The sequence below is a fragment of the Myiozetetes cayanensis genome, unplaced genomic scaffold, assembly GCF_022539395.1.
Source record: "Myiozetetes cayanensis isolate MyiCay16 unplaced genomic scaffold, myiCay2020 scf4, whole genome shotgun sequence".
In the NCBI taxonomy this organism is placed as follows: domain Eukaryota; kingdom Metazoa; phylum Chordata; class Aves; order Passeriformes; family Tyrannidae; genus Myiozetetes; species Myiozetetes cayanensis.
The window spans coordinates 52822496-52846252 of NW_026087631.1; the positions used below are offsets into that span (position 1 = coordinate 52822496).

Sequence of the window (23757 nt, forward strand, 5' to 3'; positions counted from 1 at the left end):
CAATTCTACCTCATACCTCACTCTCATACATTACAATTTCTTGCCTAAGGTAGTAAAATGTTAAGAATACTTCTCAGCACCAGGAAAACATTTGTGCAACATTTAGGCCCCCTTAGATCAAAAAGATCTAGTCACAAGTGTCGAAAACCAAAAATTCTTAGAAGAACGAACTATTATGATGCTGGCTACAAAACACTGATTTATTAATTTTTTCTCAATGTGAACAGTAGTTAGACAATATATGGATCATGTTTCCAAAGTTTTTTCTCTCCCTGAAAGTGACCAATAAAAGCTGTGATTGCAGAAACCATTATTTCAAGAAGCAGACGTGCAATAAAATAAAGAGTTATCCATCACTAGGAATTCTGTTCGATGAAATACTGAACTCCAGGATTATTCTTCACTAAAGCCAAAATATGCACTCAATGAAGGCGGCACTACAGTTGCTGAGCTGTTCTACTGTCTTTTTCCTCCAATTTACTAAGGAACAACTAATAATTGCAGAGCAGATAGGATTACCTTATATACAAGTGTCTAAATTATTTTAAGATCTTTTACTTAATGGCATTGTGTACATTTTTATATTGACATTTGAATATCATGCGAGTAATGCAGATATACTGATTATATTCCTATTGGTAAAAAACAAATACTGTTTTCTTGACTGAAGAGTGAAATTCATTAGAAATACTAACATTGCTTTTACTTTTTTTTAGGGAACACCACAGCAAATATTTATTTCTCTGAGTTCTATTTGGAGGATTACAAATGAGATATCTTCTTTTATTTGCTCTGTTCCCACTGTTGGTCACCCTTTGATTCATAAAAATCTATGCATTCTCCTAAAAACCAATAATTTTAATGAGACCAACTGCCAGCTCTTGCCTTTGGGTCACAACAAACCCAGGCAGTGCTACAGGCTGGGTGAAGAATGGCTGGAAAGCTGCCTGGCAGAAAAGGACCTGGGGATGCTGGTCCACAGTGGCTGGCAATGAGACAGCAGTGTGCCCAGGTACCTGAGAAGGCCAATGCCATCCTGGCCTGTATCAGGAATAGTGTGGCCAGCAGGACCAGGGAAGTGACTGTGCCCCTGTACTCAACACTGGTGAGGCCCCACCTTGAACACAGTGTCCAGTTCTGGGCCCCTGACTCCCAGAAGGACATTGAGGTACGGGACTGTGTCCAGAGACAGGCAACAGAGCTGATGAAGGGTCTAGGGAGTAAGTCCTATGGGGAGCAGCTGAAGGAGCTGGGATTGTTCAGCCTGGCTCAGAGGAGACCTTATTACTGTCTACAGCGACCTGAAAGGAGCAAGGGTGTGCGTCAGCCTCATCTCCCAGGAAACTAGTGACAGAACAAGAGGATATGGCCTCAAGCTGTGCCAGGGGAGATTCAGGTTGGACATCAGGAAGAATTTCTCCACTTAGAATGGGCTGCCCATGGAGGCGGTAGAGTCACCATCCCTGGAGGTGTTCAAGAAACAACTGGAGCACTTAGTGCTATGGTTTAATTAGCATGGTAGTGATTGGTCAATGGTTGATGATCTTGGAGATCTTTTCCAACCTTCATGATTCTATCATTCCATTCTATAAAACAAACATAACTGCTTAATCTACCTCTGGAAGTCATCCTTGTGTTGCCATGCTGCTGAAAATACAGTTCAGTGCAGCAACATCCAGCTTCAGGGTCTTCCATATCTGCTGTGAGGTCTCAGAGGAACAGGATATCACAGAGCTACACCAAGGTGTCCTGACTCCACCTCAGGCTGAAGCCCAGCTCAAAGTTCCAGTTCTACTACCTTTGGCAGTGACAGAAAAGCTGGCTTAAATGCCCTGCCACCTACCTCAGTCTGACCACCATTACCAGCCCCTGAGCTGTGCTGACACAAGAGCTAGTGACACAACCATGCACATGGTTGCATTGACACGCTCAAGGTGCAGACCAAAACTAAAGAGCAAAAGACTACATCATTGGTCATGAAAAGGGCAAATGAATAAACCTGATCAAATGGTTTTAGTTCAGTTTAGGAAAAAAGATTCAGACAATTTTAATATTGGCTAAACAGCTGTCATGAAAATAAAATTTATTTTAAGAAAGTGTTACCTTTATTATGTCTATATTCAAAGATTTGTATTATATGTAAATATACAAATGTTTTTACATACTTGTATTATGAGAATAAGGATTGTAAAATTAAAAATATATTCACTTGAAAGAAAGTAGTAATGACACACTGAAGAAGCAAGGCCAAGTTTCAGCTTGTTTGCAGAGCAGGGAAGGGGACAGGCAGAAGATTACATTATATAAAAGTGGTTATATCAAGTTTTGGTGATCTAAGCAACATATAACTTGTTAAGTAGTTGAGATTTCAAGCTATTTGTATCTGCCAGATACCATCTAGAGAAACTTGTTTCAAAAGAAATATCATTTTATTAGAGGTAGTGAATTAGGATGATTAGTTGAGACATATATCTGCTTTGAGTACAATACCTGGTGGTGTCCCACAAAGCTTTTCAATTGTAGGAAGATTTGGAATCAAAAGATCATCCTCTATTACATTTAAATGAAACAAAACATTGCAAGAAAACAAAATATTTCAAGCAAAAATAGATGTTAAAAATTAATGTATTAAAAAAATACTTCACAAATTAAATTAAGGCTAAAGCATAAAAGAAACACTCAATTATGCATGCCTTAAAGTTCTCTCGGAAAAAGATAATTAGAGTCAACTCTCCATTATTCAGGACAAATGGGATACAGGAAACACTGGACTGTGCAAAAGTCAAAAGAATTCATACAGTATTGCAGAGTATATTCTCATGCCCCAAAGTCTTTCAGCTCTCTGCACTGACCTTCCCCTTTTTCCAGGACTATTTCATACAGTCAGTGCAGATGGAACTGGCCTTATTTATTTTTCCTAGTCCAGACTAGTAACCATGTCAAACATCGGTGTCAGCACACACCTCCTTACCTCCTCCCTCACCTCACGATTTCACTCTGTCACTGTCTCCAACAACATGCACACACTGAGAGCTGGGGATATTGATGCTCCTGCCTCAAATTTTTGGTTCCTTGGCACCAGAGCTGAGGCCTGAGGATGTGAGCCTGGATGGACTTGGCAACCAAAATATCAGTTGTCTTTCTGTGATGCTTCTCAGCGTTTGTGAAACTGGTGTACACTAAACTGTAGGAGCTAAGGTTGGGCAGAACTTAGTAGAACAAGGTGGAAACAGCTGCATTGCTTTCAGTGCAGAACTCCCACTGGAAGCTGCAGAAATTCTCTCCTGAGCTGCTAAGCCTGAGTGAGGAATGCTTGGCATCAGTAACATTCACAGATAACTGAACAATACCTTGAGAATCTGATTTAACTTGGGACTAGAGAAGTAATAGTGTTCATGAATGAAACAATTCAAGTCTACTACATAAACATGTTAAAATGTTTTAAACCCCACTGCCCCCCAACCTAACAAAACCCCCATTAACTAAAAAGACCTCTGTATGTCTCCTTTTCATTTGTTGTAACCAAATATCAAAACTGAAGCACTATCCTTTAGAAACAAGAGAACGCCTTCTGAAATTACTGTCAACACATGAAGTCTAATTAGCTCCTCATCTTAATCTTTTTTGCTTAGTTGTTTGTTTTGCTTTTACTAAGATCTCTGTTTAGCTAATAACTAACTTGAAGAAAAAGATGCATTAGATTAATTTTTTGGAAACTGGAATTAAAGGACAACAAATTAAATTAAAAGAGCATAAAAGAACTCACTTTTATGAACCTTTATATTCATTCAAATTTTTCTGCATCCCAAAATATTTCTGCACCTATATAATAACATCTTCTGAAAAAATACATGATAACATATTGTACTTGATGGATATACAAGCATACCAAATAAGAATTAATGGAATATTAATTTTGAATAATATTTTCCTAAAGAGCATGCTATAATTGGATTCTGCGGTCTAATCTAATTGAATTCACTTTCATGTCTCTCAGTGTCATTTACAAGCAGGTGTGGCAAATTATGCTTGAAGTATACCTAGACTTGCATATGAAGAAACTAACTCCAACAAATGGCTTTCCCAACAGGTGCAACCTAGTAGTAGAGTTATCCTATTTCTAAAATAAGATAAAATGGTTAATTAAACTTACCAACGGTAGGTGTGTTTGCTGCACTGAGAGAAGCAGAAGAGGATATAGAAGAAATGCTCTCTGCACGTGCCAAAGGAGCTGCTGGAGGTGGACTTGAATTAGAGGTCAATGGAGGGCTGAATGGCCTAGGCTGAACAAAAGAGATTACAAGAATATGACACAAAGTGGTTTTTTTAAAGAGACAAAAAAAGGACTGTAAATAGAAAACTTTCACTCCCCAATCATTTCATAATGTTTCTCAACATAGTTCCTTTAATGTTTTGTCTACCTTAGTTTCAAGTGTAAAACAAAGAACTCACATTTTTCATTGGAATGAATTCCGTTATTTCATAGATTATAATTTTTTTGGATGGAGTAGTCAAGTCTAATATATTTGATTGTGTAGCCCCCTGTCAATAATAATGATATAACACAGTATTGGAACCTAAGACTACAGACTACTGTGCATGTGTGCAATGAACATGGATTTAGAAAGCAAAAGCAAAGCTACGAATGAATTGGAAGTAAGACCAGCAGAAGGCTACTAAATAGTTGGGACTGGAGTGCAGGAGAGAGAGGAACAGGCTGGAGGACCAGGGTTTGTTCAGCCTGGAGAACAGAAACCTAAGGAGGGATCTATGAGCAGTCTCTCATTAGGCAAAAGGAGGTACACAAAGAAATCAGAGTCAGGCTCTTCTACTAACAGATGTAAGAGCTATAGCAAAGGAAATTTCAGCTGGACTTTGGGAAAAATTCTTTCTTCCAACCTTTTAGTTAAATCCTAGGACAAGTTGCCGTATTGTAAAATCTCCCACTTAAGATTTTTAGAACTCAGCATGTGCCTAAGCAATCTGATGTAATTTTGAAGTCAGTCCTTCTTTAAGCAAGTTGGCCTAGGAAACTTAAAGTCTCTTCCATTCTAGACCTTTGGATGGTTTCATGATTCACTGAACTGTTAAAGTATTTAACTAATGATGAAATTGGGATTAACCTATCTGAAATGTACTGGAAAGCCTGAAGCATCATTTGGGCGGAGTAACTGTAGAATCCCAGAAGATAAGGGACTAATGTCTAAAACACAGATAGCTGGGTGGCTGTGCAGCCAACCAAGGAGTGTTGGTAATAACTGACAAGGACTGTCAGTAACAATCAAGGATTATAAGTAATAACAAGCCATGAGAAACAACAAGATGTGGCTGGAGAAGGGGCCATGTGGAGGTAGGAAAGCACTCTTCTAGGACAAACATCTTTATTTCCTGGAGATAAGCACAAGGGCAGGAATGAGGCTGAGAAGTGGGGATGGACTGCAGGGGGGATCAAGACCACCCAAGACTTACAAAGACCTCTGACCCATTTCCAGAGAGGTCTGAAAGAACAGACTGCCTATGATAACTAATTTGCACAGAAAGTGAGAAACCTGTGGGGAAACATCTATAAAAAAGGTACCCCCCACCAAGCCCAGGTGGTATCCCCATGAACCTGGACTGACACTGGAACCAGGACTGATGATCTCTTTTTCTCTCTTTGTTTCTCTCTATTCCTCCTTACTTAATGTCTTCCTTTCTCTCTTCCTTTTTATCCTATTCCTTTATCCAAAGCCCATTGCCAGATGCTTGTATAAGTCAGGGACTAGCATACCAATCTCCATGCCAAATGTATAATTCAATAATAAAACTTTGTGACGTTTTTGTGGACCCTCAGACTTTTTTTATTTCTTGCAACCACAAGCATTTATGAATCTTGGGTGCTTCCCTCCCCTTATGGGTCGGATGTCACAGTAACTCTTCACACCCCCACTCCTCCCACTCCGGTTCTACTACACTTATTGCTGGGTATATGGCTGTGATGGACTATTGGAATTGTAAAAGGAGTTGACACATACTAAAGACAACTGACAATCTCCCACTTGTATCCGAATAATAGTCTATTTCTAAAAAAACAATATAAAATGAATGTAGCTTTGTGCAGAATCATACTTTATAGCAGAACACTACCAGATAAATTCTTTCATTTGATTATGATGACATGAAAAACAGATTCCTTGGACTGAGAGCAATTACTCCCATTTCATATTGGAACAAGAAAAGAATCTCAAAATGAATTCTATTCTGACTGTACAGAAAAGCAAAACAGTTTGAAAATGTTTTAGTTTTGTCAAAGCATGAGATCAGAGAATGTTATTTGTAACAAGAATTAGGTGACAGTACCTTGTGTAAAGTAAGATATGCAGGTATCCCTGCATATATCCCTGCCAAGGCAGTGGAAAGAATTCAAAAAGTTTATTTAGAAGGCCAGAACATGAAAAACTTACAAAAACCTCACAGTACTGTAAAAGCACTGGGCCTCAAGGAGAAAAGGCAAGGCCCCACCCTCTCCAGGGCTTTTTGCCTTCTCCTCCCTGTCTTTGCTGCCTTCTCCGGGCTGCTGGGACCCTGCACATGTTTGTGAGGGTTAACTCTCTCCAGCACAACAGAAGGAGATAACACAGCTCTCCCTCTGCAACTTCCTCTGACTGCAGAAGGGAAAAAAAAAAATTAAGCCTTTGGAGAAGGCATTTTGCAGTCTTCATAAGTGAAACAAGTCCTAGCTTGCCCTTACAAATTCTTCTGAAATTGTACCTATCCTTAGACCTTGCTACTTCGAAATAAAATAAGAGGATCCAACCACAGGAAAATTTTTCCAAGTCAGTAAGTCAAGTGGAACACACAGAATACTAATAATTACAAAGGAAATTAAGTATGGCCTGGTCTGACAAGCTGTTTGGGTATTTGCATTTTACCATATTCCTTACTGGCAGGTGAACCTGCACTGCAGCAGCAATGAGCAGATGCAGGCAGCGTGCAACCTCTCACTGTCCTGATGGGCAACTGCTGTGATCTACCACCTCCCCTCTCCATCAGCCAGCAACAAGGGCAGGAAGAAGTCACAGCAGTGATACTTTTGTCAACACATGACTGATAAAGATCTACTAAATACCACTTATTCCCCAAAGCATTGATGGTATCCCTAAATCAGTGGAGCTTTGTAAATAACTTTGCTAGTATTTCACATTTTGAAAACTTCAATCTTATACATTGTGCCATCCTTTTTGGATGAGCACATTATTGAGAAAAGTATTGATTTACTCAATTAAGAACATTCAGCTGATGCAAAAATTATGTTCTGGACCCTTGTATTTCTGTTAAGAATTACCTGTTCTAATAACAATTGTCATAAACAATTTCCATGCCTATCTGTCAATGTGGAAAATCTGCTTATGTAATTCTTTGAACATTGGTTGGAAAGTAAATCCACTTACAGAGTAACAGTGTAAATGAATGGTGTATTGGAAATCAAGTCACAATGGAGAACAAAAAAACCCCCAAAACAACAATCAATCAATACATACAATTTCATTAATCCCACTAAGTTTCCCGGTAGTCAGCTTTGGTCTTGAAGCAGGCCTTGGAGGGGGTACTATGGTGCCTGCAGAAAGAGGAGTGGTGGGTCTTGCTGGAAGAAAGCAAATTCAAGAAAATAAGTATTAAAAGATCACACTGAACATAAATTCTTACTTGAATAGAAAAACTGGAAATGATGCTTCAACTAGAATTTCCTATTTTACAAGTGTGATGGTCTAAGATTTAACACTAATCATAAGTGCTTTTAAAATAGTGCCAGGTGATACCCTGAAGTTACTTGAAAATAGCATCATGGGCTTTCCCATTGCTCTCAAATGATTTTATACCAAGCAGTCATGGGGGTTTGTATGTAGAAGTAATTAATTTTGCAAATTCAATCAGTTAATCTTTGAGATCTCACTGCTGTCTAACATCCCACAAAAATACAATCCCATTTCTAGAAAAGCAACACTGCATAGTTAAGAGAAAGCAATGCCTTTAAATGAATAATTTGGATTTTCTTCTTGCTTGAAGCTGAATATTTATTGTCCAAACTTTCAAGGAAATGTTGCTAGCAAGCAGTTTAGTACATTCTATTTAAGAAGACGTGTTAATTTTAACATCTGGGTGAGCATTAATAACAAAAAGAAAAATGAGTCCAAAGCTCACTTTTTGTAGTCAGTTATTAGCGAAGAGCAGTACAGAATGCATGCTTGCCATACCCTTATTTGTATGAGCACAAGAAGACACTAAACTATAGTCCAGTAGTGTTGAAGATGATGCGGAAGATATTTCAGCAGCAGTGCCAGTTTCTTCAATGAATAATTGTTCATGGCATATAGTGTTACTGAAAAGGTCACTTTGATCCTCAGAAGCACAGCTGTTGGAAGAATTCCCAAGCCAAGCAGAAGAGGCAAGGCAGGCATTTTCAGTTTTAAAATGCAATCTTTGGGGTTCCTTCTTGTCTGTGCTTGTGTGTCTAACTGTAAGAAGTTCATCACCAAAGGAAATCCACTGACTCTGAGATCGTGAAACACAGGATAAAGTATTGGTACTCCCTGATGGTGCTGTTGGAACACCAGATTTGCACAAAGTGCTAATCGTAAAGTCTGGTGAGGATGGGCTTGTAGACCCAGAATCTGTCTGGTGTCCAAGCAAATACTGAGATACACTACACCCAGCCAAATCAGTGGTAGATGAGGAGGAGCTCCTACTGTGCTCCTTTAGGGTAGCTGAAGGAAAAAGGAAGAATTGAAACTAGGAATGATACTGAAAAGATAAAACTTTCAATATTCAAAAAAGTATTCAATATCCACTGCAGGACGATTACTAGCCAGCATGAAAAATAATTGCTCTACTAGGCTAAAAATCCCCCCACTTACAAATAAAAGAAAAAAAGCGCTAGTGACATATCATATGTGCTTTATTCATACTGCCAACCATGTCACTTTCCATTTTTCAAGTACATAAAAAATAACTTATCGTCTATCTCTCCATTTAAGGCTCTACTTTTCACAACTTTCTTTATTCCTCTTACATCCTCCCTTCTGTGATTTAATTTCCTCTCATCTTTGTCTTTTCCTTCTTGCATCTTAATCCATTTCTGGTTTCTCTCTACAGCTTTCTGCTTTTAGTTTCTTTCAAAGTTATTTAATCAAATCTATCCTTCCAAACATTTTGGTCCTAACACTTGTAAAGAAAGACCCAACCAAACTGGCTTTCAGGTGAGTGAAGACAATGCAATCACATGTTCTGGTCTGATATTTATTCTGTCTTATCAACCTGTGTCTAATCAGTAACAATGTGGATGAGGCATCATACACCCCAGGTTTTTCCTCTTTCATCCTATTGTCTTCAGACTATTGAAAAAATGAGTTTTCCACAAGTATTCCTTGTGCTTGCTGTTGCCTGTTGCATGAGATGACAATAAAAGCAGAAAATGCAAGGTTAGGCAATTCTCAACATCTTGCAGATTGGCAGAGCTAGGAGCAACAGCAGAAAGACATACAAAATGAAAAAAAGAGAGAAACACATTTAAAAGTTTACATCAAAAGTATGGTTGTCCTCTCTACAGTGGCCATTTTGCCATGAACGAGTACCTTCTCCAAGTCTACATAAACACTAGAGCTTTAACACAGTTTTCCTTCTCTAGCAGATACTTTAAATATCAGTCAAAGGTTTTAATAACAATAAATCCTATTTAAAAACAATGTGGAAACGTTAAAAACTATTTTAAAAATAGATAGGGATGAAAATAAGGAAGAAAATGAAAATTTTTACATTATCAAGAGCTGGTAGAAGAAAAAAGTCTGTTGTGTTTGTGCAACATAACAAAGTTATCTTAAACTTCTAATAAAGCAGGATTATTCATGGATGACCAAAGACCACTTCTGTGCTGCATAAACCACTGTTTGCTCAAATGCCACGGTAGTTTGAGTGTTCAATGATTAACACAGTTATGAAACAAGAGCTAAACAAATGTTTAAACAGTAAAAAGAAAAACGTTATCTGTGAGGCATGCTATATCATATATATCATGTATTCCAAAAAACTAATTCATGTAAGTTTTGGATTGAGATTTTCAAAGCTTTAAGCATCAGCTTACTTACACGAATCTTCAAGTTGAAGATAAAACATGGATTTAAAGGAAAATATAATCAGATCAAAGTTGTGTATTTTTAAAAAATCTTTAGAACTAAGTTGAAGGTTACTAAGCACTGGAACTGTATTTTAACAAACAATACAGATTTTTTTTCCCCAAATATATTAGTAATTTGTTATACTTGAGAACACTTACTTTCTACTTAACTCCACAGATTATTTCACAAGGCTAAACATATTTTTTAAGTCCTAGAACAACAATCCTTGAAATAATTATTTAATAGATAAAGTTTGCCAAGGCATAGATATATCTAAACTTATGTCCACAGAACACTGTATTCCATGAAGTTCTGTGAAGCCCAGGGCTCTGTGCATAAGGCTCATGGGTACGAGGACCAGGGTAGGTGACTCCCTGCCAGATACGGCTACAGAAGATGTAACAGATCTGTCAGTATTCATCAGCCAGAGATTACTTCCTCCACAGTTCTGCTGCCAAGAGGGACTGTATGAAGATCTCCTAACGTACTTTGACTTCCCATGCTGGAACAGCAATTAACACCTGAATACAGCAGCAACCACCAGCACAACAAATTAAGTACTCTTTGCCTTTCTCTGCAGACTGCAACACCAGATCAAAGCTAGCAAAACAGATTATTTTGAGAAAACACTATTTATTTTCTGAATATCCCAGTAATATCTGTCTCTGTATAATTCATTCTTAGATGTGTTATCACACACATGGATTCACTAGCTGGTTATCTAAGTGAGGATGAGACAATCTCTATAAGCCAGATTTGTTAAAACCATAACTTTTAAGGGACAAGAATTTGTAGTGAAAGACTTAAGTTCTACTTAAAACCTGAAGAGTTACATAGTGATGCTGATTTTTGCTAAAAAAACATTATTAAAGCCAAGAATTAATACCAGTTTTTAGTAATTCTCCTATTGATATATGTACTTTTCCTTACTGTTCTTCAATCTGATCTTCAAGTATGATCAAGAACAGAGGAAAACAGCTAGAAAGCCATAATTGTGAACAAAGAAGGGAGGTCTATCATGGTTTTTTGAGTATGAATACTTAGTTTAAAAAAAAAAAAAATCAGTGAACACACTTCTCAGGCACGTGGGAGGAAACAAGTGTCTGTATTAAGAAAGCAAAGGTTGGGATACACAGTAGATAGATGGAAAGGAATTATGGAACTATTTTTTGCAAAGACCAAGTTTCAGGAAAGCCTGCCAGTTTTCTGCCCACACTAATATCCTGTACCCCAAAATCTCCATGCAACACATGCCCTTACGCTCCACTTCCCATCCTTTTCTTCCCAGTACCTTTGCTCTCAGGATCTCACCTTACTTCATGTCTCAGTCATGCCCTTTTTATCCATTTCCCCCTGGATTATGCACATCCAACAATCATTGTTAACTACAGGAAACAAGTTCCTCACAGCAAAGCTGTGAAATGCCTTTATATTACACAGCTCAATCAACTTTCCTGGAAAGCAGAAACTCATCCCTATTCATTGTGCAAGGTCAGCGTGTCTTACCGGTGCTGCAACAGCCTCCATTTAATCTCCCAGCCCTACCAGTAGAACATAAAAGGGTTACATTCTAGGTGGTAAGCAACTTTTTCGAAAGTAAGAAAGGACAGAAGAAAGAAAGAATTTTCCTAAGGTCTCTAGTACTCCCTCTTGCACCTTGCTCTCTAGCTTGAAAGCCTTGTATCCTCAGTTGTGTAATACTTCTAAGGTAGTACACTGCTTTATAAAATTCTTTCATTTAACAGTCAAAATACGTCCCCTTGCAATAAGTAAAAAAATAACACCATAACATCCTCAAGTATACAGAGAAAACATTATTTACTATCAAATATTTTACCTGAGGAGTATGAGGATGCCAAAGAAACTGAAGAGGAGGATTCAAGAGAACTGCTGAAGAGTGGATCCCATGCCAGGAGGTCACAGTTTCCCTTTCTATGTTAAGAATTACAATTGGAATATAAATAAAAGATGTATACATTTATAAAAATCAAACTAAACTTCAGCAGTAGTTTCATAATGTAATAAAAATAATAATCACAGAATGGTTCGGGTTAGAAGGGATCTTTAAAAATCTTGTTCCAACCACCTTAACCTGGCCAGGGACACCTGCTCTGAACAACCAGGTTGTTCAGAGGTCCATCCAAACTGGCCTTGAGCACTTCCAGGGATGGGGCATCCACAGCTTCTCTGGGCAACCTGTTCCAGTGTCTCACCATCCTCCCAGAAAAGAATTTCTTTCTTATATCTAATATAAACCTACTCTTAGTTCTATCACTACATGCTCTTGTAAAAAGTCCCTCAATAATATGATAAAAACATTTGACAAATTTTTCCATATTAGTTATTCTTTGCATCTAAAAGGAAAAATACAAATTGCAGGTCAAAGAACTGATTTACACATAAGGAGATATCGGAATTGACACCTTGGTGCAAGTTTCTGTGTGGGCATACTTCATAATATCAGTTAAATGACTGTAATTTTCAAATCCATTTATTTCAGTATATATATATACATATAAGCTATGGATGCAACTTGGGGGTTGCAATCTTAAACTCTTTACCATGTAACACTATAGAACAGAAACTATATATGTCTTTTTTAAAAACTGAGAATTTAATTTAAAAAAAAATCTTGCATAATCATGTAATTATAAATATCAACTGAGACAGATCACAGTAAAGCAAGTGTATTAGAAGGGGTAAACAAGTTTATAGAAATCTCCATTGTTACATAATTAATTCTTAAGTCTTATAATGCAATAGATGACCAACTTCAAATAGGAGTCAGCTGTTATTTCTGAGTATTAGAAATATAAGATCAAATTCCTGCAAAATTGCATTGACAGAATTTTAAATTTCAACTTACTCATTAGATGGAGCAGAAGGCTTTGATTTTGTTAACTCTTCACCTAAGAAAAACATACAGTATTATCACCAAAACTGTGAAACTATAAAATAAAAATTTCAGTTTTGTTATAAAAAGACAGAAAATATTAGTGTTGGCAGTTCATAATGAATTATTAAAATGGAAAAAAGAAAATACATTATTTCTGAATGCTGAAGTTTAGATACTACTGAAATAAAAGACTACACAGAGTATTTCATTTTGTGACAAAGTGTTGTTCACTTGAAATTTCTTCCTTGAATTATACTGTTTTACTGTTAACATCAATACTGTTCTTCAGCAAATCTGTCCTGGTTTCCCAATGAAAAAACCCTCCAGGATAGAAATTCATGCTCTGTCCTCTACCTTTATGGACATATTTTATATCATACAAATAGAGAGTGTGCTTTGCTGGTTTGTGAATTGTACTAAACATGAGCAGGTGGAAGGGTTTTAAGAACTTGCACAGGAGTTTTTTCCATGGAGTACCCCCTTTGGCTTTTGGATGTGTACCTCACCACTGTCAGAGCCAGGCTTGTCTGGTCCCCATAACAGTGAACAGTCAAGTATATAGATAAAGAAGAGGCATATAAAACTGACAAGAGAAATATTTTTTCCACTTAAAATACAGATATTTAAGAAGCTTATTTTTTCAACAATTAAAAAAAATTTATTTTCATTCGATGTTAAAAAAGTAGCATAAACTAAAAGATTCACACTTACTGGATGAATTTTGATTCATTTGTGCCTGAAACAGGAAAAAAAATTAGAAATAAATTCTTCCACTAACTGTAAAATAAAACAGTTTTTTAATTGTCCCAGGGTTCTTATTTCCACTCAACTCCCCGTGAGATACTCTGCTTTCAATGCCAGGTAAAACATTATGAGCTTGCAGAAGACCATGGAACATGAGCTAGAACAGAGCAACCAGTGCACACCTGCCACATCAGTAAAAAAAGGCAGGAATGAATACTATAGAACTGACAAAGAGAGCAGTATTATTAAATCGCTTTACTGGCCGGGGCAGTAAAACTAAACAGCTTATATATCACACGGTATATATGAAAAAAAATATTCCTAATGCTTTCTCAGTAACTCCCCTCATATACTACACTTACTTGGTTTTAACTAAAAACAGGAATAAAAAACCATTCTCTACTTACAGGACTGTGCCTCTGCTTTAAAAATGTGGTGGAGAAAAAAAGAGAAAAATTATTATGTTAATATGTTATGCACACTATTTTCCTTAAAATCAGAGCCAGTCTTATTCTGATCTGAATGTTGTACTAGCATACTTTAATACTGTTTATCATCTTGTGCTATAAATGATTATTGGTGAATTGGCAGAATACATCAATAAAGCTGCAATGTAAATGTTACATATAACCACATTATATGATCAGTTTTAAAAGACTTGTATATTATTGAATACAAATTAGTAAATTATGTTAAAAGACATGCTCAGTTAACTCCACAACGTATTCAAGTGTCTTGTGGCCACAGCACAAAGACAAAAACTGAGCACTCACAAGACTGAAAGGAAAGTCTAAATCTGAGAAGAGAGATGTATTTAATGTTATATTACAATGAAGTGTACCAAAACCAACCTAGTGCACAAGAAAAAAGAATCATTAAACCTAAAATAAATTCTGAACAGTAAAATACATATTTACACTACAGATCCTCTACCTCTTTTCTACACATTAAAAATACAAGTAAGAAAACTTACAGATATTGCTGGAGAAAGAGTGATGTTCCCTATAGATACTTTTAATTCATCCAAGGAAGGCATAGTATATTGAGAGCTGTTATTTGGCTGGACAGGTTTTATTTCTACATGGAACCTCCTGGGTTCATCATCTTCAGAGTCAGAATCACTGGATGAATAGAAATGATTCTCTTTGGTATGTTTTTCTCAGTTAAGGTGGAAATACCTCAGATTCATCTGCTTAATCTATTTCTTAATTATGCTCCACAAAACGTTCCCTCTTTGTGCGCTTATACAGATGCTTCACAAAATATCCACAGTCCAAAATTCACAATTAAAATTCAAGAGTTTTATTCCATTCATCTCCATAATGGTGACTTTGTTCAGAAAAGTATGATGTCATATAACTGAAGAATGGAAGTATCTGCAATATAATTGAACAACTGCATATTTGAAGGCATCAGGTTAAATAAAAGATTCTAGAGTAGCAACACCCACGATTTGCAAGGCTCAACCATGGACTCAAAAACACATAAGAAAAATGTAGAAATTCTTTCAACCAAGACAATATGTGCCATAACCTTTTTAATGAGCAGTGAAATGTCCATGGTACCTGCACCTAACATTAACAGTGGAGGAAAGTGCAGCAGCCACCATTACTTACCTCTTTTGCACTGTGGCACAGAAGATTTTGCAAGAAAGGATGCCAGTTAAACAGAAGGCTTCACAGAAACAGAACAATGTCAGCTGCTTAAAGCACTGTTATGCATGGAAAAAAAGGAATCACAATGACAACTCAGCCCTCAAAATAAGGAAAATATAACCTTGGCTCTTCATATGCACAGGAGCTGTACTGAACAAAATCTCTGGAAGGGCTACACTAAGTCCTAAAAAATGCATTTGTTTTGGCGAGACAAAATTTGACAATTGTCCTCTATTGAAACATAAAAGTTTTGTACTACCTGGGGAAAGCATACATACTCTAAGTCACGTCTGTTATTTTCACTTGAAAATGTGACAGACATTTGCAATAAATTCCTCCAAACTATTCTCTAACAAAGATTTAAACCTGAACCCCAAAGACATTCCAAATCCATTTCAACTGAAAGGATCTAAAAGTTGCATTGAGGGAAAAGCCAAACGTCTTAATCTTACAGCATATCTGTTCCATCAAAATGGAGCACATCTAGAAAAGAAAGTTTCAAAGACAAGTAATTTTAATTCATCAAAAGATCTCATCTTACAGTTATTGCTGACCTTCAAGATTAATTTCCTACAAATCAGGCAGTTCCTGTAAAGTGCTTTTTAAACACAGATTTAAGTCAGACTTATTAAGACTGTCATAGTAAAATAATGTCCTCCAACAATCTCAAGAGTTCCCATCAACAAAATAAATATCCCTTCCTGGAGGCTAAGGGAGGAAAAGAGGAAGGGAACTGAGGAGTTCCTGAATCTGGTGAAAATTCTCAGAAGCTGAAGTATTATGTAGGTGACAGACTGCAAATCACTGATCCTTTTCACTGACAAAGATTTAAAGCCTTTCCTCTTGTTTCACAACAAAAAGAGATAATACAGAAAAGACACCCAGAGGAATCATTCATCACAAGCATGAATGTTCTTCACTTCTCTCTCCATTTCATAAATATATGCAAAGCATATATTTAATATGCTCTTATCTATGCTCTTCTCAAAACTGGATCCAAGTCTATCACTTTTATATCAATTTTGTAAATAGGAGAGAACACCAAGTGCTTTAATTGCTGCAGGAATCTTCACCGTGGACATTAGAGGCATGTTCTGCAAAGTTAAGAAAAAGAGGGAAGCTATGATGATGGACTGGCACCCTCCAATATGCTGTTAACTGCCTAAAGGTTTTTGCAATTTGAGGAAATTGCACAGCCTAATTTTACTTTTTACCTGCAGTACCCAGAAAATTCAGTGAATACATTTCCAAAAATCAGCAACCTTGCTAACATATTAAACTTGCTTAGATCTACCGTAATGTAATTATTCCCAGCTCTTAAGCAGAGCTTTCCCCTGTGACAGTAGGGAAAAAAGTGGACAAGAATTTTTCTTCCAAAACAACAGCAGAGAAAATTCTTGAGCCTCTATAAAGATGTTTCAGAACAAAATCTATTCTGTATATGAAAACTATTATTAAAAAGACAGTAAAAGTAAAAAGCACCAGTTGGAAACACCACGTGGTGTAACGACACCAGATATAACACAAATTCTATTTCTGTATTGTTCAAGCTCCCAATCATTTTAATGGTGTTACAAAAAAATGGGAGGATGCAGGTATAGAAGAGATAACCACTCCACATGTTTTAAAAATATTACAAACTTTACAAACTCTCTGAGACTTTTCAAGGAGAGAGATCTGCATGGTCACCTTAAAGCTTTTGTTCTGGCTTTTGGTTTAATTTCTATTTTTTTACTGTCCTCTTAAAGTTCCCAAGACATCTGATCTAATCTTTAACACTTGCACACACACAGAACTTAAGGCACACAAAATTCAGTTCATGTTGCAAAAGTTATGAACATAAGAAGACCAAGTTGCAACGCAAGCATAAATGTCATTCATCTTTCTTTAGTTAACACTTCACAGTCAGTAATTTCTCTCTCCAAAGAATTGTAGTAACATCAAATAAATTGGCACAGTAATAGTGAAAAGGATATCTTGTGTTGCTTCTGGTTTAATGCTGTATCCTTCGTCATCTACATCAGGAAAGTTCTAAAAAAAAAACCCAAAAATTATGGTATTGACAATTAACTAAAAAGTCATCATTTTCACATCAGACTGAATTTTATATAATTGACAAATTAAATTTTGATTACAACAACTCATAAAAGTACTTTTTATTAAATATTATTACAGTTCTCTGACTTTATGACCTGTAGTTCAGAAGTTGTGTTAAAGACACCTCAGCAACAGAATACAACAAAACAACCTCCAAATTTTCTGCAAAAACTGAACAGTTTAAATGTGTCTGCTCTTACTGATACTTGGTCCCAAAATATTTTCCCGACTTCTGCTTCTGATTCTCTCAGCTAAGTCACTAGAGGTTCTGATGGTGCACTCCCCCTAGAAAAGGCAGCATGCCTGCACTGTTGCTGGAATATTCACACCATAAGTGCTCAAAATTGCATTCCAAGGTTTTCCTTTACACATCTCCAGCACCATCTTGGACCTTTAAAGCCAATAAGCATCTGGGAACTTCAAACTCGTTTTGTTTCTCAGTTCTTGCAAGTAATTAAATATAAATTGAAGAGAATTATGTTAAAATATCATTAAAAAAACTTTAGGACAGAGAGAAACAAGTCTCTAAAATAATCTAAATTTTAAAAATGTGCAAAACCCCAAATTAATGTATGTTATACATACAGGATAAAATGTACGTGAACTGCTTAATGTCTCAGTAAGTTTGTTACAAAAAAAAGACAACTGAGGTGCCTTCAAAATGCAGTGATCAGCAGTTACAAAAATCTTATAAAAATTAGAATATTAATATAAAAAAGGTGATTTATTCTAGCATAGCAATCAGTTTGTTCTACCAGAAAGGAGATATTGGGAGGGAGTTTGACTAACAGTTTGGCCATACCACAGTATGGCCAAAATCTACCTTGTTATTAAAATCATAAGATATAACCAAATTACTTACACTGGAGATTTCAAGTGGACAAGGAAGGAATCACATGACTTCAGCTAAAGTTTGAAGCCAAATTTAAAGAGAATATCTCTGAACAGCTTTTGAGTTACAGAATAAGACAAACATAAAAATGGAGTTATCCCTCTATTTCATTTACAGATATCATAAATGGGATGTCTGATATTTAATAAAAAAGATTCTCCTCTGTACAGTTTCCTAAATTTAGCAGTCCTGAATTACATGGAATTCAAACACAGATCAAACTTTCTGCTAAAAAGAGTATGAAATATAGTCTTGTACACTTGTATCAAATTAAATACCACATCAAACTAAGGCCAAAAAACAATAGTTAAGCTCCAATAAAGTTTAACATAAGGAACACAGAGATGCAATTTCTTGAAATACTTGTAAGATCCGGACTTCACTGTTATGTGATTAAAAAATAAATCTTAATTTTAATAATAATGAAAAATAATTAAAAATAATAAATTATTTAAAAAAAAAGAAATAAGAGTACAATCACACGGTCCAGTACTTTAGCTCTACTTGCTCAAATCAGAGTTCTTAGCTACGCTTGACCTCAGGCTGACCTTGTTTATATACCAAAGAACACTAATGAAACTTGACATCAAAGTAAACAGAACCAAAATATATAGCTAGAGGGTAGGTATATTTTCCTGTAATATTACAAATTCCGAATCTTGGAATTATTTTAGTTGTCACACTGGGCAATTTTCAATAGATCAGGATCATTCACAGTTAAGATGAATTGAAAACCAATAAAAATCTTTAAATATATAACATTTAGTTTTTCTTGCAGCTGGGCCATATATGTAAGGGATATTATTCCTGGGCACACAGCATGCTCAGCACAGTTGGCAGATTTGGTTATTTTGATATAAAATTGTGGGAGAACTTAGTTTGTAGAAGTTCTTTTCACTGCATTATTTTTAAGTTACTGAATAATCTCTAGGATGAAGTAAGTCCTTAGAAAGCACTAAAATCTTGAAGCATCTACCTTTTCTAGTCTTTCAAAGACACTTGAATAATTTATTCCTCAGCCATGGTCCTTTACCATATACTCTGTTTCCATAACTTCATAAAAAAAGTCAAAGTTAGTATGTACATAAAAGAGCTGGATACTTTACAGCATAAGTTCTGACCACAGTAGCAAAAAAATTTCGATCTTGGACCAATTTATGATCATTAGCACCTACTTTAATTAATGAGATACTGAATTCATATTTTTGTGTAAACCAACAGAAGAAATGGGTAGAAGAGATACTTGATGTGCCTTTGTATTGACAAATGTGTCATGTACAAGCAAAATGGTATTCAAAATCTTATAAGTAGTAATTGAACAAGTGAACGGTTCTGCTTTCTGAAACATCAGAATTTTATTTACAAAATTACATTTTGTAAAAGCAGTAGATGACACAGTGTCTTGAAAGAGACACTCGTGAATCTGATGTTAATGAAGGCATTTATATCTACTTGACTAATTTTTACTCTCTTCTTCACACTCCTAGAGTTACACAGATAACAGCATGTCTTAAATATTGGGCACACAATACAGACACAACCTGATTTGCCTGCGCTGCTGATCAGAGGTAAAGTCCAGAACCTTCATGTACAACTGTGTCATTTCCCAACTTCAACACACAAGATGATGATCATTCTAAACTCTGGCCTTTGGTAAGAGTAGTTATTAATATGATAGGGATCAAGGTCTGGTTTAGCCCCCTACACAAAGATGTGTATTAGTTTTTGAGGTTAAAAAAAAAAAAAAAGTTCAATATGCATGTTATTTGAAGGTTTCATATTCTCTGAGGTTCTAGTAAACAATTAAACATGTAGCTATAAAACACATGGAGTTTTCCTTGTGTTTGCAGATATAACACATTAACTGAGGTCTTATATAGCTTTAAACATACACCAAACACTTAGGTCCTATAACTCTGTCTGCCTTAGTATGTTCTATGAGCTTTCTGCTGTGAATAAATTTTCAAAGATATGAAACAAGAGCTCAATAAATAAAATAAAATTGCCCGTATAAAAAGCTTGAGAACTAACCATTCCATTGACAATACATATTTTTTTTAGTTTTGGTGAATACTTTAATTTCCTTGCTCTGTCCCATTTGTCACCCAAAAGCAATGGAAGAAGTCACACCATTACTCTGTCATTAGTGTCTCTGGGTTGCATATAAAGGACAAGAAAGGAACATGTGGAGCATACTGCAGTGTAGCTACTTTATTTGGCCCTTTGTCTGCAATGCTAGTGCTGCCCGCAGGTGGGTCATTACTCAAGAAGTGAAGAACCTTCACTATGCTTCAGCTTCATTTCTTTCTCCTTTCTCTTGTCCTGGGGTAACTAAGTGGTTATGAGAGCTCCATATCAAGTTTTCCTCCAGGTATGCTTCAAGATACAGCACAGCTGAACAGTTCACTATTTTTTCCGCCACAACTCAACTTCCTGTAATCCAGATAAGGGCTGAGGTGGACTCAAAGCAAGCAGCTGAAGCGCATAGGCTGGAATAAGGGAACAAAAAGCCTCTCCACTTTTGACATATTTGAGATGTAAATTTGACTCTGGCATATCCTTAGGTTAAGACAGAGGCATATTATTGGCCTCCTCTCCTTAGGGTGCCTATTAACACAACAGACACAGAAGAAGAGAGTAGACAATCAGTTTCTCCCATTGTTAGAAATGCAGAAAGAAAGAAAAACAGGTATTCAAAGTGCCCCTGGTCTTGTGCTGTTACTAGAAAGCCTTGCACTCTGTATCAATGATAGCTATTCAAAATATGCCAGAATGAAACATTGTAAAACACAAAGAAAGAAAAATATTTGAATTTCACTAAATACACTTGTGTTCCAAAGCAATAAAAACAGTCTATAATTCTATATAACTGAAGTTATGCTACACTCATATGTAAAGAGGTTAATGAATAGTCTTGTATGCCTTGATAAGTGTTTGCATTTCAGTTTCCTGTGAAGAAATTTTCCAGCATTATGTTCTGTACATCTGTGACTCCCCTGTTAATTACTTTTGAACTTACTGGACAATTTCAAATGGATTTGACAGACAGAACAGAGAACTCAAAGATAATTACATTACTACACTCTTCATGAAAATATGCACTCAAGTAGAAGGAGATAGCAAGTATCCCAACCAAGAGAAGGGTTGCAATTGCAATTCAGATCTTACTGGACACAAGTGGAACATTGTAAATGCTTCCCCAAAATAAAAGTTTTTTTTTTTTTAGAGCTCCTGTCTTCCTAGAGACCATCCCTAGAGACAAGGCAAACCCATGGGAAACAAGACAATTAGTTCAGCCTTTAAAAAAAACTTTCTAGGCAAAACCCACATACAGAGCCAGACTTCAGTTGCTATCTCTTTCTAGTGCTCACACTGTTAATTTTCTAAGGCTTAGCTTAATGGAAGTTGCATGTGTAGACTGACATTTTAAATCATAATAAATGTAGACCAGAATTTTTAAATCTCATGAGATACTGTCACCTATATTTAAACTGAGACTGCTTATTGAAGTAGTCAATCTTTTTAACAAATAACAGTTCTCAGTCCACATCTACCTTCCTACTCATGAACACATGAAAACTTACAGCAGTTACAAAAAATAGTACTTATAGGAATTAATATCTCATTAATTTATTTTCCAATATATATAACCTGGCAGCTACAAAAAGGATGGGCATAAGTGGATGGCTTGCCATAGATAAATTTGAGAACTTCCATTTTGGGACAAAAGACATTTTTTAGGATATTTCACTGTTTTCGTTTTTGGAAAGAGAGAACACAAATTCAAACACATTGCATTATACATTTTGGACTAGTGAGAAGGCCCTAATGGTATTGAATATACACTGTACATTCAAAGATGCACAGTACATGTGGAACTGGTAGATAATGTATTGAAGTCACTTATTACTGAATTCTTAAATTTTAAAATTTCAGTGTATTTGCCTCAGTGCCTATACTTATAAATAAAGACCTGATGGTCTTTTCACACAACTAAAATTCTTGACAAACAAAAGCCACCTTTAAAAAAAAAAATGACCATCATATATAAGCCAGACAGGTTTTCCTTGAGTGACCAAAACTGATCAAAATTGTAACTAGGACATCTTAACGTGAATTTTCTGAGGTCTGGTCCTCAGCACCTCTTGGTAGTCAAAAGGAAATTATAATTGCTTTAAATTTCTTTTTTTTTTTTTTTAATAATACTTTTTCAAGTTCTATTTCTTGGAATGTATAATTTATTGCAAAGATTCATAAAAAAAAAATCCTCATAGAGATAACATAGATGGTTCTAACTATTTAGATCGAGTTTGAAAAATTAAACAGAAAGGAAATCTAAGAGTAAAAGTTGAAAAAACTGAAAAACATTTGAAATAAGACCTTCCAGAAGAGGATTCCAACCATAAAACAAAAAAGCACTCGAGTACTTGTTTGTAAGAGTTGAAATGAAATCTCATATGTGGTATGCTGCATTGTGTTTTCACAAAGATTAAAGTAATGGTGTCTGTTTATTAAAGCATTCTAACACCACATTCAGAATAACATTATTGTTAAAAAAAGAAGAAATCAGAGACTGAACTTTAAACTCCAAATGCAGTCATAAAATATTGGACAGGGGAAAAAAAAAGGAAAATACAACAGAAGCATCAGATTTTATTGATAGACACTAGGAGAATTGGCTCTTTTAAAAAACAAAATATAACTTACATCTAGACAGATTAACTTAGGTGATCATATGGAGTGCCTCATGCACCCAGAAAGAATGTTAAAACAACTTATAGTTGCATTTTTAAGTAATTATTTTCAATAAACGTGGAGACCAAAATAAGCAAAGAAGAAAATAAACACTGCAAGTCAAACCCACTTGCAGTTCACTCCAGTGACTCAACCTGAACTGTCAAATGATATTACTTCCATGAAAAGCCTGATAATTGTAAGGATAATTCCAAAGTTATTTTATTCTCAATGTACCCAAGAAAAGAAATTTGCTCTAAGTCAAGATGACTGCACAGTACAAAATAACTGTCTTGATGAGGATTACACAGCTGTTCTTAGGTATATAGTTTCGTTATGTGGCAAAACTTACTTTTCCCTATTTACAAAAATGGTTCCACTAGATGTTTCAAATCAAGTTTCTCAAAAGAAGTTTTAATATTAGGTACTAAAACCTCCTAGTTATTAAATACAAAGAAGAAAATTCACAAAACAGTGAACTTTAAAACTTAAATTGTATATTATAATTGGCATCTAAATAAATGAACTGGAAAACAAGTTACTCTACAGAAAATCACTAAATTATTCTGTTGATTTTTCCCTACTATA

At 35.7% G+C, this 23757-nt stretch overlaps 1 protein-coding gene across 8 annotated transcripts in view; it reads right to left on the bottom strand.

Moving 5' to 3' along the window:
* FCHO2 (FCH and mu domain containing endocytic adaptor 2) overlaps positions 1 to 23757 on the bottom strand; it is a 79548-nt gene that overhangs the window by 10325 nt on the left and 45466 nt on the right. For 2 of the 8 annotated variants that reach the window (XM_050329617.1, XM_050329622.1), the window contains exons 12-20: positions 17420 to 17477; positions 14765 to 14940; positions 14199 to 14213; positions 13759 to 13783; positions 13018 to 13060; positions 11989 to 12083; positions 8235 to 8744; positions 7521 to 7624; positions 4154 to 4283 (exon numbers count right to left, since the gene is read on the bottom strand). In XM_050329617.1, coding sequence (XP_050185574.1) covers positions 4154 to 4283; positions 7521 to 7624; positions 8235 to 8744; positions 11989 to 12083; positions 13018 to 13060; positions 13759 to 13783; positions 14199 to 14213; positions 14765 to 14940; positions 17420 to 17477 — 1156 coding nt within the window. The other 6 variants (XM_050329615.1, XM_050329621.1, XM_050329616.1 and 3 more) reach the window with 6 other exon arrangements.